Below are 14248 nucleotides of genomic sequence, written 5' to 3'. Positions count from 1 at the left end.
AAATAAACAAAATCTTAAAAAAAAAAATTCCTAGCATTTCTTAATAATAACCCCAACCTGGAAACGGCCCAGGTGTCCATAAATAGATGAAAGAATCAACAAATGTGGCAGATCCCTAGGATACCACGCCATTCAGCAATGGCAGGGCAGGCTAGTGGTAGACGTCACAACATGGAAGGACTTCGAACCGTTACACTGAGCGGAAGAAGCTAGACACGCAAGTACGGACTGTGTGCTTCCACTTCCATCAAAGTCTCGAGTAGACAAAACAAATGCATGGTGCTAGAAATCACAGCACGGGCCGCTCCTGGGAGCAGACTGACAGGGGAGCGGAAGGAGGGAACGTCCTGGGGTAGGGGAACGGTCCTGAACTGTGATATTTATGCTAAAACTAATCCAACTATCCATTTTTCTTACAAAAGTTATATCTCCATAAAATTAAAGCAGTGTTTCCACAGAAATCCTTCAGGCCCCAACATTTTTATTTTAGTGTCATTTCCTTTCATGTGACTGCTAGCGCCCACCCCAAAAGAACATTCCCACGTCAGCACTAAGCAAATGTGCGAACAGGGATTTCACTGTCGCTTTGTGTAAGCGTGAAACATTGACAGCAACTAAGCGCCCATCAGTAAGAGATTGTTAAATGCACTCGGGGAGATCACATGTTGATGTTGTACGGCAGTTCACGTTCTCTGTGCTGACGTGGGGAGCTCTCCCGTCCTACATTGAGGAGACGGAAGCGGAATAAGATGTACCTGAGAATTATAAGGGAAGAAAAGATTTCTATAAGGACATGTAGTGTCTAGAAAGACAGACACTCTGGAGAATACAAACCAAATGATAACAGTGGTGCCTCTTCAGGGACGTCCCTGGGGTGAGGAGCTGGGAGATGACTGGAAATGTATGGTTCTTCCTTCCTTCTCTTCCTTTCCTTCTTCACTTCTTCCCCCCTCCCTTCCTTTTTTTTTTTTTCCTTTTTTCTTTTTTTTTTTTTTTTACAGTGAGCATCTATTCATGATTTTTAAAACCATGATATAACATTTTTAAATGTTCAAGAGAAAATGTTGAATTGTGTCAGATTCCGTTCAGAAAATGTGCGTACTCGTGTTCTGAAAGAACCCAAAGCGAGGATTTCCCTGTTCCTCCAGGTCACTCAGTACCTGCTTGACAAAGCCCTCATCATAGATGAAGATACGCTGTATGAACTGTCACTAAAAATTGAACCTCGGCTCCCTGCTTGAAGGTCTGGCTTCGCCCCTGAGTCTGTAGACGTCTCCTGGAAAGCGGGCCGGACGGAACTGTGCATGCCATGCTTCCCACAGCGCCGTGAGGACCGGGGACGGAGACAAAGCCAGTCTCCTCCGTGCACCGAAGAAGATGGAACGGACCTGGAATTCTGTCTCCAGCCAGGGAAGCCCAGCTGTTTGGGTTCAAAGACAAATGCTTTCAGACTTGGGGTGGGAAGGAGAAAAGATTGATCCTCGGTAGAGCTGATGGTGCATTTTTCATAAGGGAATGTAATATAGGAGATGCTGGGAGGCATTTCAAGGAAGCGGGTAAGAAGGTCGGTTTCCGAGTCTGCCCGGGCTCCGTCAGAGCTTGCGGACAAGGATCCTGGAAAAGGCCCGAGCTGTTCGTCTGGCATTTCGCTGGCCTGGGTATACCTACCAACCTTCTCTTAGGGTTTATAACTGCCTCTGTCACATTCTCTGTATTACCAGCTTCCAGAACAGCCGAGGCTTCCTCTGTAGGGATGGGCGCCCATATGAGCAATTTCAGTCTACAGCATGTGCATGGTTTTTAGTGCATTCTAACTACTTACGCTGGAGAAATGGCATTTCTGAGACTGCTTTTTTTGGTCTTTAGGCAACAGCACAGGAAAGACACGATGACAGCCACGTGAATGTAACTTTGTTAAAATTTTAAAAACTCGGTAGGCTTTGCCCCGGGGGATCCCAGCCAGGGGCTGTCTTCAGGTGGGGTAGGGGCTCCTTCCTGAGGTTGTGGGGCCCAAGGAGCCGGTGCTCTCAGAGAGGCAGGTGCAGAGTCTGCAGAGAGGGGCCTGCACACCTCTCCAACGAGACTGTGGAAGGGGACAGAAGGCCACAACCTTGACACAGGGTTTTAGGCTGAGTGATCAGACAGACTTAAAAATCATCTCTGCACCTTGCTGTGCTCTTCCCCTTCACCCTCCCCACAGAAATGTGGGATTTTTTTTCCTGATTTACACAGACCATTTTTACGCTCATTATGAATACTGGTTGTATTTTTTAAAACGTTGTTTCGTGGGTTTTTTTTTTTTTTTAAACCTACACGTCTGTGTGCTGTTGGTTGACAGTTCTTCCCCAGTCATCTTTGTTTTAAAATTTGGGGATATTTATGAGTGAAAATATTCTATGTGTATAGGAGATGGGACCAACCACTCGACAGCTCTTCTCTCCGAAGACTCAACGCAGGGGTTAGTCTGTGCTGGGGAAGGGACCTTCCTTTTCCCAGGATTGATGGTTGTGGAAGAAATAGGGCTATCTCACGTTTACCTCCCTCTTCTCTTCTCAGGGAGAGCTCTGCTTTAAAAGAAGAAAGAGGAAAAATACAGAGTTGTTGTTACCTGAGCCTATTGTACCTGATGATTTCTCTTAGGGGCATGAAGTACATTGATTCCGACATTGAAAATATTGATCTGTCTCACTGTTTTCCCTCCTTCTTTGCACTTTAATGATCTTGTTAGAACTAACGGCTGGTTAATAAATTCAGCTTGCTGGCTCATAAGGCCCAGTGAAAGCACTAGCGTTGATAATGTACCCTAGATGGGGAGAATGTACATTTTTCCTGCATGGTAAGGGCCATCTCTGTACATAACTATATAGTGAAATACCAAGTAAGTAAAAGAAAATACTTCTAATATTTGAAGACCATTCCAAAAATACTTTCAATAGCTCATATTAGCCAACAGTGTAGCACTAAACCCAAGGAGGGTTACTTATGAATGCATTCTTTTTCTTTTTTTTGAGAAGTTGCTTGTTTGTTCTCTTTAGTCTCAAATGAGAGGTTGATGCATCGTGACGCATGATAAGAAGCATGGGTTGTTTGGATCGTAATGATGCATAACTTGCAATTTGTATCTCAGTGTTCACGTACTGAGGGTTTGAACTCATATATGTCAGCTTCACCAAGCATCTCGAGGTCTTGCCGAAGAAAAGGAAAATAAAGCTTATCTTTCTTGGCTCAAAAACACAGTCTTGGAAGGTGGACTAAAAACCACGAAAAATCAGTGGCAGGACCACACACATAGTAGTTTCAGGCAGAACAACATGTGGCAAGGTCCATGCGCTATGCCTTGAAGACTGCAAAGTCTTCCAGACGGGAAGAGGTCATTCTGCGTGTGGACCCTTATTTGTCCGACGCAAATGTTCCCAGAGGCACTGCAGTCCTTCTTACTAAAGAAAGATGAGAGATAGAGGCGTTTCCAAATGCTCCTCCCCTTTTGGAGAGCCAGGGTTTCCTCAGCTAGCGACAAAGCTGTCTCGCCAATTTCCTGCAGAATGTGGGAAGCGCCCCCCAGTGGTAAACTACGGGCACCGTCAGTTGCTATGGTGACCGTTAGCGTTTCCTTGAGTTACACGCCCCTCCTGCTTACTGGAGTCTGAAAGCTTGCTGGAACTGCATGCAACAAGAGAGACCTCTGCCTCCAAGGGAGCTCCTTTTGATGATGTGCACCATTTCTGGACCATCTGGGAAAAGAATGTGCATTTAAAAAATTCAATTTGGTCACATTTAAAATAGCCAAGAGCAATTTGTAGTGCTTCTGATTGTTAAAGCACCCATCTTCTTCTGCCTTTCAAGTTTGTGTTTATTGTTGGAGCATGCACTCCCAGCTGTGTCTGCCTATATTCTATTATATGAGACCCACTTCTAAGAGCAGAAGGCAGGTCAGCCTGTCAACCAAATGGCAAACACTTGTATTGTTGCAAAATTAACCTAGAAAGTCAGAAGTAAAAGCCAATTTCATGCTTTCAGATGAATGCCCACATTTTGTACTGTCGATGAAATTATCTTGGGACTTTTAGGGGATGCCTTTGGTTATTAACTAAGACATCCAGTTTTGCTGCAGGGACAAATCTCTTACTTAAGCCAATACAATATGTGACAGGTTGAAGCATGAAGTACAATGTTGTCACTTCTCCTTAGTGTTTCCTCTGAAGGAATTTAAAGAGAGAATTTTGAACTACTGTTGCAATATTTTAAGTGGCTCTCCCACAAAGCTTACTATTTGTTAGATTTCATATGTCTTAAAGTACTGCTTAAAAACAAATAAAACTCATAGATACTGAATAACTTGGAAGAGAAAAATACATTGCATTCCCACTTGGAGTATACGATGATGGGTTAGCACCTCTTCTCTCACTGTATTATACAAGATAAAAACTTGGGTCGGCAATGACTGGGTCACTTTTAAAATTCCCAACTTAAAAAGTAATGCAATAGAGGGGTCATTTCCCGCCCCCCAAATAACTTTTATTTTAAAATAAATGATTTTATTTAGCTTTTGTTTGCAAAGTTTTTTTTTATTCCCCCTGGAAAAAAAATCTTTCTCTTTGCTTTAAAGATTTTTTTTAACCCAGCCTGTGATATTTTATCATTTTTACTGCTATTGAAATAGGATATACTATATGTGGGATATATATTACACGGTGGAATAAATTATATACTATTTATGGCTAAAGAAGAGAGCCAGGCTAATATGCACAGCCAGAAGGAATAAATGAACATGGTTCATTTTCATTTCAGTAAGACGGCAGATTGTACGTGTAGATAATGACTTGATTACTGGCGCCACTATGTGAATCCTGGTAATAAGACTTGAGTCAATGAAATCTAATCACAGTGTCATTTTTCTCCATGGCCATAAGTGACTTAAAAATCAAGGAAGGGCAGAGCTAGGGTAGAAAACAACTATTTTGTTGAAGGTGTAAACACAGGGATGATTGAGAAAATTATTCATCTCGGCCTCCGCACAGCCTGCATTATCTGTAGGGCTGATTGTACTTGATCTCATCTGCCCAAAAAAAAGAAGAGTTCTATAGGATGTTGAACCATGGTCTTTCACACAACCCACTTTGTTCTTCCCTAGAAAGGCAGTTGTGAAAGAGCCGGCCGAGGTTCCCCGGCCGAGTCCGAGGCCCAGATGTCCACCTGCGAGTGGGGAAACCTTAGGTCAGTGCTAAAACCTCCTCGAGCCCGTTCACTCATCTGCAAAATGGAACTAATCGTGATTCCTGTGCCGCCTACCTCACAGGGATGTCGTCAGGACAAAATGGGTTAGATTGTGAACTGTAAAGTGCTATCCAAATGTGAGGTAACGTGATTACCATCCTCATCTCTCTTTGGCAGAGAATTATTTAAATGTATTTCTTTGTTATTTGTGTGTGTTTGTGTGTATATGGACAGACCCGTGTGTTACTTTGAGAAGCGTAATGTTTGTGTCCAGTAACTTTGCAAATCTGCTGACAATTGTGACTCTGACAGAGGGGTTTGTGCTGTGGCCTAACACTTGCCAGGTGGGGTGTGGGTTATACCTATATGCAAATTAAATTTCGCCTTTCTTGATTCGAAAATCTCATTGGTCTCTTCATTGATTTTTTTTTTTTTTTTGCATTCTTCTACCTCGTCTTCTTTGTAGCAATGGGCTTCTTCAGATATTTGTTTACTTCTAAAGTTCAACAGAAAATAAAGTTTGGAAGAAGCCCGTGTTGCGGGCACTAAAATATCAGAGAACCTTGGAAAAAATATCAAGGGCCGTTGGCCCCACTGTCTCTCCAGCGCTTGAATCTCTCCTGTGACGTCCCCAGCCCATGTCTTTCAACACCCTCAGGCACATAGAACCTCATTACTGCCCAAACAGCCCGGTTCATCGAATGGCAGCTCAACCCCCATGGACAGGTTGAGTGCTCGGGTGACCTGGCCCAGCCATCATTCCAACCTCGGATGGGCTACTGAGCCATCTGAGGCCAAGTTCGTCGTCACCTAGGAAATAAGATACATGTCTGCCCTTAGAATGACTGCAATGGCTACATGGAATAATTTTGATAAAAATACTCTAACTGTAGTCAAGTCAATGAAGTCGTGCTACCATTTCCGGCTGAAGAGAGCATGATGCAGCTGTCGTGCACAAGTGAGAAGTGAGGGGAGAAAGGATTGGGGCATCTCCTATTTCCTTGGCTTCCCTTTCCAATTCTGAAATGAGCAACCAGGCTGGTGGGGATTCAGGAACCCCACACAGCATTGCCCTTGCCTGGCAACACTTCCAGCCCTCGAGCTGGCCTCAGGAATGGGAAAGAGTGTAAGCCCAGGACAGATTTCCTCTCAAGCAGGTGACATGGCCACTGCTGGCTTCACTTCTGTTCCTGTTTGTATGGCAAGAGCCAGCTTCATGGCCGCACTGGCTACTAGGTGTGGGGAGAGCCCCTGAACTTGGAGTTGGCAGTGATGAGAAAGGGATAAATGGCATAGGACAGTATGAAGGCTTCAAGATGGCCCGGTTGCCCGAAGAAAAGTGATACCCTGTTTTCTCAGCAATGTGCCCACTTCTCTTCTGACATTACTTACTTCTGTAAAATGACCCTATAAAAGATGAGGCCTTGAGGTAGGGTGGAGGGGGGTCTTGGGGAGCGGGAGAGGACTAAATGTCCATTAGTAAGAAATTGGGGAAGAAAGAAAAAGAAGAGGAGTTTCCCAATGTAACTGCCGTTCTTTAAACTCGACGTCTCCATGTTCGTCAAAGCTTCATCATTTTCTGGGTCTGGGATCTGGGTTCCTTCAGGGTCACTGGATTTATTTCAGTTGGTGCCTGAAATGCCTGGAAACAGTGTGCCTGCAAAAGAGCTATTTTAGGAAGAAATAAGCCTAAACTACCCCCCTCCCCAATACACACCACCTTAACCCTAACCCCAACCCGCAGAACCCAGTCTACTAAGAAGCTCGTCAGCCCTGGAGACCTCTAACTTGCTGCCTGTTCTGCTGGGGGAGGCCCCCAGGGGCTGGAGAGACCATGGTCCCTTATAACAGAATGTGCAAACTGGGAACTCTAACTCTAGAAGATCATGCAATCAGTTTGGTTGGTCCAAATCTGTCAATGTTTTAATGAGATAACATAGACGAGCCTATAAAATATCTGAGTATATCATATGAAGAAAGGGTAAATATGGCTTCGTAAAAATTTCGATTCGGTGTAAGCTAGGTCAAAATGATAGCATATATATTAACTGATATATGACCAATACTTAGTAAGGTGCCTGAATCCTATGGGCACAGCTTGAGGAATTTTTAGACACGTTTGCACCCATCCAGTCACCCCCAAATCAGGAAGCTTCCCAGACCCCAGTTGGTCCCCTCATCCACCCTCCCAGTCAGTAACCCCATGCAAAGGTAACATGTATTTTTGCTTTGGGTCATAATAAAAAGAAGTAGAAACTCTGAAAGAGAACCATTCTAGCTGGGAAGTTATTTCTGGGCTCTATCCCCTGCTCCTGGCTGGACCCTAAGAAAAAAAGGGAAAGGAACCAGCTGGTGATGTGCACCTGGCCATAGAGGCTGGGTACGTGATCATCGCCAGAGACCCGGGCAGCTCTCTCTGAAATGTCAGGGCTGCAGCCCAAGTCCTCGTGGGTCACTGCTATTTACAGTCAACCTTTCTGGTTTGGGGCGCAGGTCCCAAGGAGGGCTATTTTCAGCAGGGTTGTGGCCTGCAGGGCCTTCTGGGTGATGCATTAAACTGGTGCGGATTGAAAGGGAAATCGTCCAGCAGTCTACTTCAGATGGCTTGATCTAAAAGAGCAACGTGATTGTCGTCCCTGAATCCAGGCCCTAGACAACAAGTTAGAAGGACATGCTTCTGGCCCCTGGCTCAGAGCCTGGTTAGCAGCGGGGAAGCGGGAGCTTTACGCATCTTCTACTTCTCAGCCCTCAGCTGGGGAGCGCGGACAATGTCATCCTCCAGAGCCAGCCGCCACCCCCTTCCTCCCTCGCGGGATGGGGCTGCAGAGGGAACTTGGAAACAAATCCCCTAACAGGTGCGGCAGCCCCCCTGCCGACGCTTCCACCCCGAAGCCGAAGCCGGGTGCTGCGGGGCTGAGCGGTCCGGGCAGCCAGGCTGCAGGCCCGGAACCTGGCACAGCCCGGGGAGCCGCGGCCTCCGGGACGGGACGTGGGGGAGGGCAACGTTCGGGAGAAAGGGCAGGTGCTGGAAAGCCCAGGACCCAGGGGAAGAGTCCGACGCGGGGCCTTCAAGGGCACCGCGGCGGGAGCCTGCGCGCCCTGACGTCCGACGGCAGACACGGGATTGGCCGACATGGGCCCCCGCCCCGCCCAGCCCGGAGCCTTTTCAAGGCCAAGGCGGCCAGCTGCGGTTACACTTCTCAGCTGTTGCGGGCAGCGGGACGTGGGAGACTCCGGCTCCAAGGTCAGTGAGCCCCTGAAACCCGACTTTATACCTGCCAAGCGGGGCGCATTGCTAGAGCCGGTGTGAGGCGCCTCGTGAGCAGGGGACCGAGGGCTGCGGGCGGGAGGACAGCGGTAACAGCTCTCAGGGGCGCTGCTCCCGGGTGAGGGCTTCGTGGTGACCCCTAGATGAGCCGCCAGAGCGCGCGCCCTGCGGCCCGCTCTTCCCCGCCCACAGGCGTAGGCGACCGACCCCCGCAACAGCTCTGCGGTGAGGCGCTGCTCTCAGCACCTTGCTGGTCGGCTTGTTTTGGACGGCGAATTAGGAATTTTTCTTAACGGAGTATCTAAATGCCTCCGCATTTGGAACCTTAACCTTCAACTAATCCGTTCGTTTCTGGGGATGATTTTCGACCTCAGCGGCATCAAAACGATGACTGGGGGATAAATAAGTGGAAAATGAACATCTTGAGGGTCTCGAAGCTAATTACTACTTAACCCAACAGCTGGACCCAATTTAAATTAGCTAATACTATGGCTAGAGATTCATTTCTGAAATCACGAATCCATTAATCACGAGCCACGCAACTGTTTTGCCCCCAGCGGAGGTAAACCTGTTGCCCAGTTGGCCTAAACGTGCTTCACCTGTGGCAAAATGTGTTTCCTGTTTGCTTGTTCACGTGGTTGGCTCCCGGGGGCTTACGGTCAACCCTGCTTTGGTCTCTTGAGTGGATGGCTGCCCGTGTTCTGGTGGGCGTGGAGGGTGACATGTGCCACCAGAACAAGCCACCCTCCCTCAGCTCTTGTCGGTGTTGCCCTTTAGACCTTCCCTCCCCCGCTGCCCTGGGCTCTGTGACCTTGAGCATGGGGTCAACTGGAATCACGTGAGGTGGCAGTTAGCGCCCTTGTGACAAGGTTATGCTCCGTCAGCCGCTGTGCTGTTTCCAGAAGTGCCACTTCTCCTCTGTTTTTGAATTTGTGTCCTTGTTCAGCTAACTCTGCTCAAAGAGAAGAACACAACCACCACCAGTACTTGGCAAGAGGGCTTCCTGACTGGGCAGGCTCTGAGAGGATATTTGGGTGGTGGTAGCTGTGTGGACGCTCCACTTCCGCCTCCACACTTAGAGGTGCTTTTCCCCCAAACCCAGGCTTTAAAGTTAACCCTTCTGTGGGCTAAGGCTCCATTTCAGCGAAGAGCATGAGGGCCACCTGTCTCCACAGACTCTGCCAGTTCATGATGAAATCCTATCCTTAGAGAACGGGCCATAGGCCAGGTTCGTTTTCCTAAAGGGGTGACCGAGGAAGGTCCAGAAAATCATGGGTTGGTAGGTGGGATGAGGAATGGGGAGCCCTGAGTATTCAGAGGCAGGAAGAGGACTGGTTCTGAGATAGAGGCCCCGGGTCTCCATCTCCACCACAGCTTGGAGCAGCCATTTCTCATCTATGTGTCAGCTGGGAGTTCCTGCCCACTGAGCCAGGAATCCTGCAGTGAGCCAGTCCTGAAGGTGACTCTTGGAGGTCACTCCCACCCCTGTCTTGAAGCCACACAGAATTCTTTCCTTGGTCAGGGAAGAAGGCACCCCACTCTTCTAGAGTATCTCGCAGAACTAGATGGTTCTTAACTGACTACCTGTGAGAGATGTGTCTGGTAATGGTTGTAAATGTATGATATCAGGAGCCCTAGGAAAGGCCTCTGGTTTACAGGGAAGGACTATAAATATCTCCTGCTTGTGACTTTCTACTTGCCGAATAGAACAGAGGTGACACTGGTGCCCAGGGGTGGCAGTATATCTAGCGGTGGTGAAGTAACTTGAACCCTTTGCTCTCTGGGAGAACTGGGAGAGGGCAGACATTTTCTGCTGGCCTAGTAGGGGATCATGGGTATTTGTTCAGAGTGTTCTGTGGAGCTGCTCCAACCCCAAGGATGTCCCCGTTTTGGGGTGACTCTCTGGAAGAAAGCTGACCCGTGGTCCTCCCCTTGCCCTCCACTGCCCTCCAGCCCCAACGAGTTCAAACACGTGGATGCCACATACAGTTGGATCAGAAATAACTCGGAGTCAGCAGAAAGGCACTCACGGCATCTTTATCCAGAATATTCAGGAAGACCAGGAATGTCCAGAGGTAGTGACAGAACCCAAGGCCTCCACATAATAGGATGTGACAGAACCCAATAAAACCCTTAGACTAGGACCCAGACTCCTAGTATGCCTGCCTAGTAGAGAGAGAGAAAAACAGCTCTTGGGCACTGTGACCAAAGGACTTATGATGGTGGTTCTTATTGTTTAACGGAGAGGGCTAGTAGCAAAAAACACAGTGTTATTGCCTTTTGGTGTGAACTTGCAGCCCAGATAGAAACTTTCCCTGGTGTGGAGCCCAGGGATTCTGCCAGATTGTAGCCCTGATGCTTTTCAATACAGTAGTCATAGAGGAGTTCTAAGTGAGGGAAACAGGCGGACAGCTTCTTTGGGGTGAGGGCTAGAGACAACATCCCTCCTCACCCCTGCAGTCCCTACTTCTGTATAAGGGAGGAGGCAGATGGGAGGAGAGAGAAGACAAGCCTCTGCCCCTCCTCCTTAGAAAAAGGCAGGCTGGCCCGGAATCCCCTGCATGGCCGGCAGGCACATTGGGTCCCTGTGTCTGAGTGGAGCAGACAGATGACAAGGAAGGAGAATGGCTTGTAATATTCCAGGAGTGTGGGGAGTCACATGCCTTGAGGGGACACTCCTGTGTCTAGGAGCTGCTATGATAAATGCACTTCTGTGGTCTGGGGAGTCTGAGTGGAGGGTTCTGTGGAACTCCCAGGTCATAAATCACAGGTGCTTTCCATCCGATTACTGATGAGTGCAGGGCTGTCTGTGAGGTTCTGTGGTCTGAGAAGAGCCCAAATCCAGGGCCCAGGACACACCTGGGTTCAAGTCCCAGCTCTTTCAACATGTCCCAAGACCTGAGCCTTTCCTGAGCCTCTGTTTCCCCCATCTGCAAAACAATGCTTACTTGGCAGGATTGTTGCAAAGATTGAAGATGTTGTTTGTAAGGCCCCTTGCATGGGGCATGGCTCATGGTGGGAGTTCAGGAAGTGTCAAACAAACACCTGACAGGCTTGACTGGGCACGCAGGGACAGAAAGGATGTCCCAAGTGGAAAGGCAGAGCAAAGGGTCAGAGCTTGGTGAAATGCCAGTAGGTGAGGGATTGTCAAGCCGGGATAAGGTCCCCTGATAACAGGGGTCTGGGGAAGAACTTAGGAGCCCAAGTAGTTAAATCCATTTAGTCAGCTCAGATGTTGGTTTTCAGAACATGTTCAGTGGATCTGAAAGTATGCAATGGGTTTCTTCTAGAATGTAGTCTCACTCTTAGATTACAAATAAAACAATTACATGAAACATTTGAAATGCTACAAATATAAAACAAAATTAGCAAACATTCCGAGAAAGGGCAGACAGTGCTGATTAGGATAATCGGAGGTGGCTTTTGGGAGACAGTGGTAACCCTCCCATTGCCTTGGGGGTCATTAGGGAGAAGGAGCTTGCATACTGTCACTGCTCACTGGCAGCTTGTCACTTAATTCTCACAACACCTGGGGAGAGGTCTCATCGAGCCCATTATATAGATGGATTTGCTAAGGCTCAGTTTCCCAGACCCAGTAGTGAAACTTTTTTTTCAAATGCATAAGTGATGGCCCCATTCTTGTGGAAACTCTTTCAAAAGATACAGCCTGGAAATCTGGACTTCTAACACACTGAACAGATGATTTACTTTTTAGCTTGTTACTTTTTTTTAAAAAATTTTTTTGAGATTTTTATTTATTTATTTGACAGACAGATCACAAGTAGGCAGAGAGGCAGGCAGAGAGAGAGAGGAGGAAGCAGGCTCCCCACTGAGCAGAGAGCCTGACCTGGGGCTCGATCCCAGGACCCTAGGATCATGACCTGAGCCGAAGGCAGTGGCTTTAACCCACTGAACCACCCAGGCACCCCGCTTGTTACTTTTTTTAATCATAATATTATACATGCTTATTTTTACAAGGGACACAAGACCGATTTCTATTAAGAAAAATTAAAAAGCTGCCTCCTCCAAATCTCTTGTTCTCAAGTAACCCTTTTAGCAGGTTGAATAACTAGTATGAATAACCATCAATACTTTATGTCACATAAATATATGCAAATGCATATATATTTATACTGTTAGAAAACTGGAACTACTCATTCGCATTACTATCCAAGTAGTTTTTCCTTTTAATGTAAAAAATATGGCATACGTGTTCACCCAGTTGAAGTTGAGGTAGTTTAGACTAATTCTTTACTAGCCATGGAATATTCCAGTGCCTGAATGTGCCACCACTTAATGCAATCTCCTTCTCCCTCCGATGGACAGGTGACTTCCAGGGTTCTTCTGTCTGTTTGCCACTACAAACGTAATCCTCCTGTGACTCTCTTCTTATATACTGGCAGCCCTATTTTGGCAGAATGGATTTTCAAAGTGTGATGCTGGGCCAGTGGCTATGCACCTGTTAAGAGAGTTTTCTTTGTTCACTTTCCAAAATGGTTATAGCATTTCACTGAGCAAGTCAGGTGGTTACAAGCCAGGATCACAGCCAGTAAGGGGCGGGCTCTGCAGAGCTGCACCCTCTCTCACCTCCTGCCTCCCTACCCCTCCTCAGCATTACTCAGCAGGAGCCTTTTAAGACCAAAAGAAGGCCTATCCTTGCCCTTTGCATGGGCCTTTATTTATTGCTCCCTCCAGCTTCATTGAGATGTAACGGGCATGTAACATTGTCTAACTTGAACATGCACATTGGATACAAGTGTCTAGTGTAAAATGATTGACGTCACAGCATGCGCTAATACCTCTATCCCGTCACGTAATTACCATTTCTATTTTGTGGTGAGAACATTTAAGATCTCCTCTCTCAGCAACTTTCAAGGATATCATACAGTAATATTAATTATCACTGTTACACTATACCTTAGATACTCAGAAATTTTTTACAAGTAGAAACAACCTTGAACCAACATCTCTCCATTTCCTCCCGTCCCCATTCCCTAGAAGCCACCACTCTGCTCTGTTTCTCTGAGTTTACCTTTTTAGATTCTGTGGGTTGTCATACAGCATCCTTCTTTGTCTGACGTATATCACCTACATAAGGTCCTCAAGGTTCACCCATGTTGTAGCAAAGGGCACGATGTCCTTATTTCTCATGGCTAAATACTACGCCGTTGTATACATACATCTTTATCCATTTGTCCGCTGGCAGACACTGTGCTGTTTCATATTGTGGCTATTATGAACAATGCTGTACTGTACATGAAAATGCAGATTTCTCTTTGGAGTACTGATTGTGTGTCCTTTGAACATAGAACCAAAAGTAGCAATGCTGGATCATATGGTAGTTCTATTTTTTCATTTTTGAGTTCTCTCCACACCGTTTTACGTTCCCGCCAACAGTGCACAAAAGTTCTCTTTTCCCCATATCCTCACAAATAATTTTCTTGATTTTATTTTTGTACTGAAGTATAACTAACATGTTATACTTGTACTGAAGTATAATTAACTCTGCGTACTGAAGTATTTTTGTACTGAAGTATAATTAACATGTTACAAACTAACAGTGTTAGTTTCAGGTGTGCAACGTAACGACTGAACAATTCTGTACATGACTCCGTGCTCACCATGGTAAACGTAGGCACCATCAGTCGGCAAACAGTGCTTTCAGTATTACGGACTAAATTCCCTGTGCTGTACTTTTCATCTCTGCAACTTATTTCAAACCTGAAATCATATACCTCTTCGTCCCCCACCCATCTCCCTTCTGGC

General features: G+C 46.7%; 2 protein-coding genes across 3 annotated transcripts in view; both read left to right on the top strand.

The window, feature by feature from the left end:
- RASGRF2 (Ras protein specific guanine nucleotide releasing factor 2) overlaps positions 1–5615 on the top strand; it is a 248493-nt gene extending 242878 nt beyond the window's left edge. For both annotated transcript variants that reach the window (XM_045074406.1, XM_045074405.1), the window contains one exon: positions 1149–5615. In XM_045074406.1, the coding sequence (XP_044930341.1) occupies positions 1149–1241 (93 nt within the window). In that variant the 3' untranslated portion in view covers positions 1242–5615. The remainder of the gene's footprint in view (positions 1–1148) is intronic.
- Positions 5616–8342: 2727 nt separating this feature from the next.
- CKMT2 (creatine kinase, mitochondrial 2) overlaps positions 8343–14248 on the top strand; it is a 31239-nt gene continuing 25333 nt past the window's right edge. Inside the window, exon 1 of the mRNA XM_004759150.3 lies at positions 8343–8458. The gene's annotated coding sequence lies outside the window, so the exon portion shown is untranslated. The remainder of the gene's footprint in view (positions 8459–14248) is intronic.

Source organism: Mustela putorius, unplaced genomic scaffold (genome assembly GCF_011764305.1).
Source record: "Mustela putorius furo isolate JIRA1106 unplaced genomic scaffold, ASM1176430v1.1 tig00537350_pilon_pilon_pilon, whole genome shotgun sequence".
In the NCBI taxonomy this organism is placed as follows: domain Eukaryota; kingdom Metazoa; phylum Chordata; class Mammalia; order Carnivora; family Mustelidae; genus Mustela; species Mustela putorius.
Note: the sequence above shows the minus strand (reverse complement) of the source record. Positions and strands in the feature narration are given on the sequence as shown.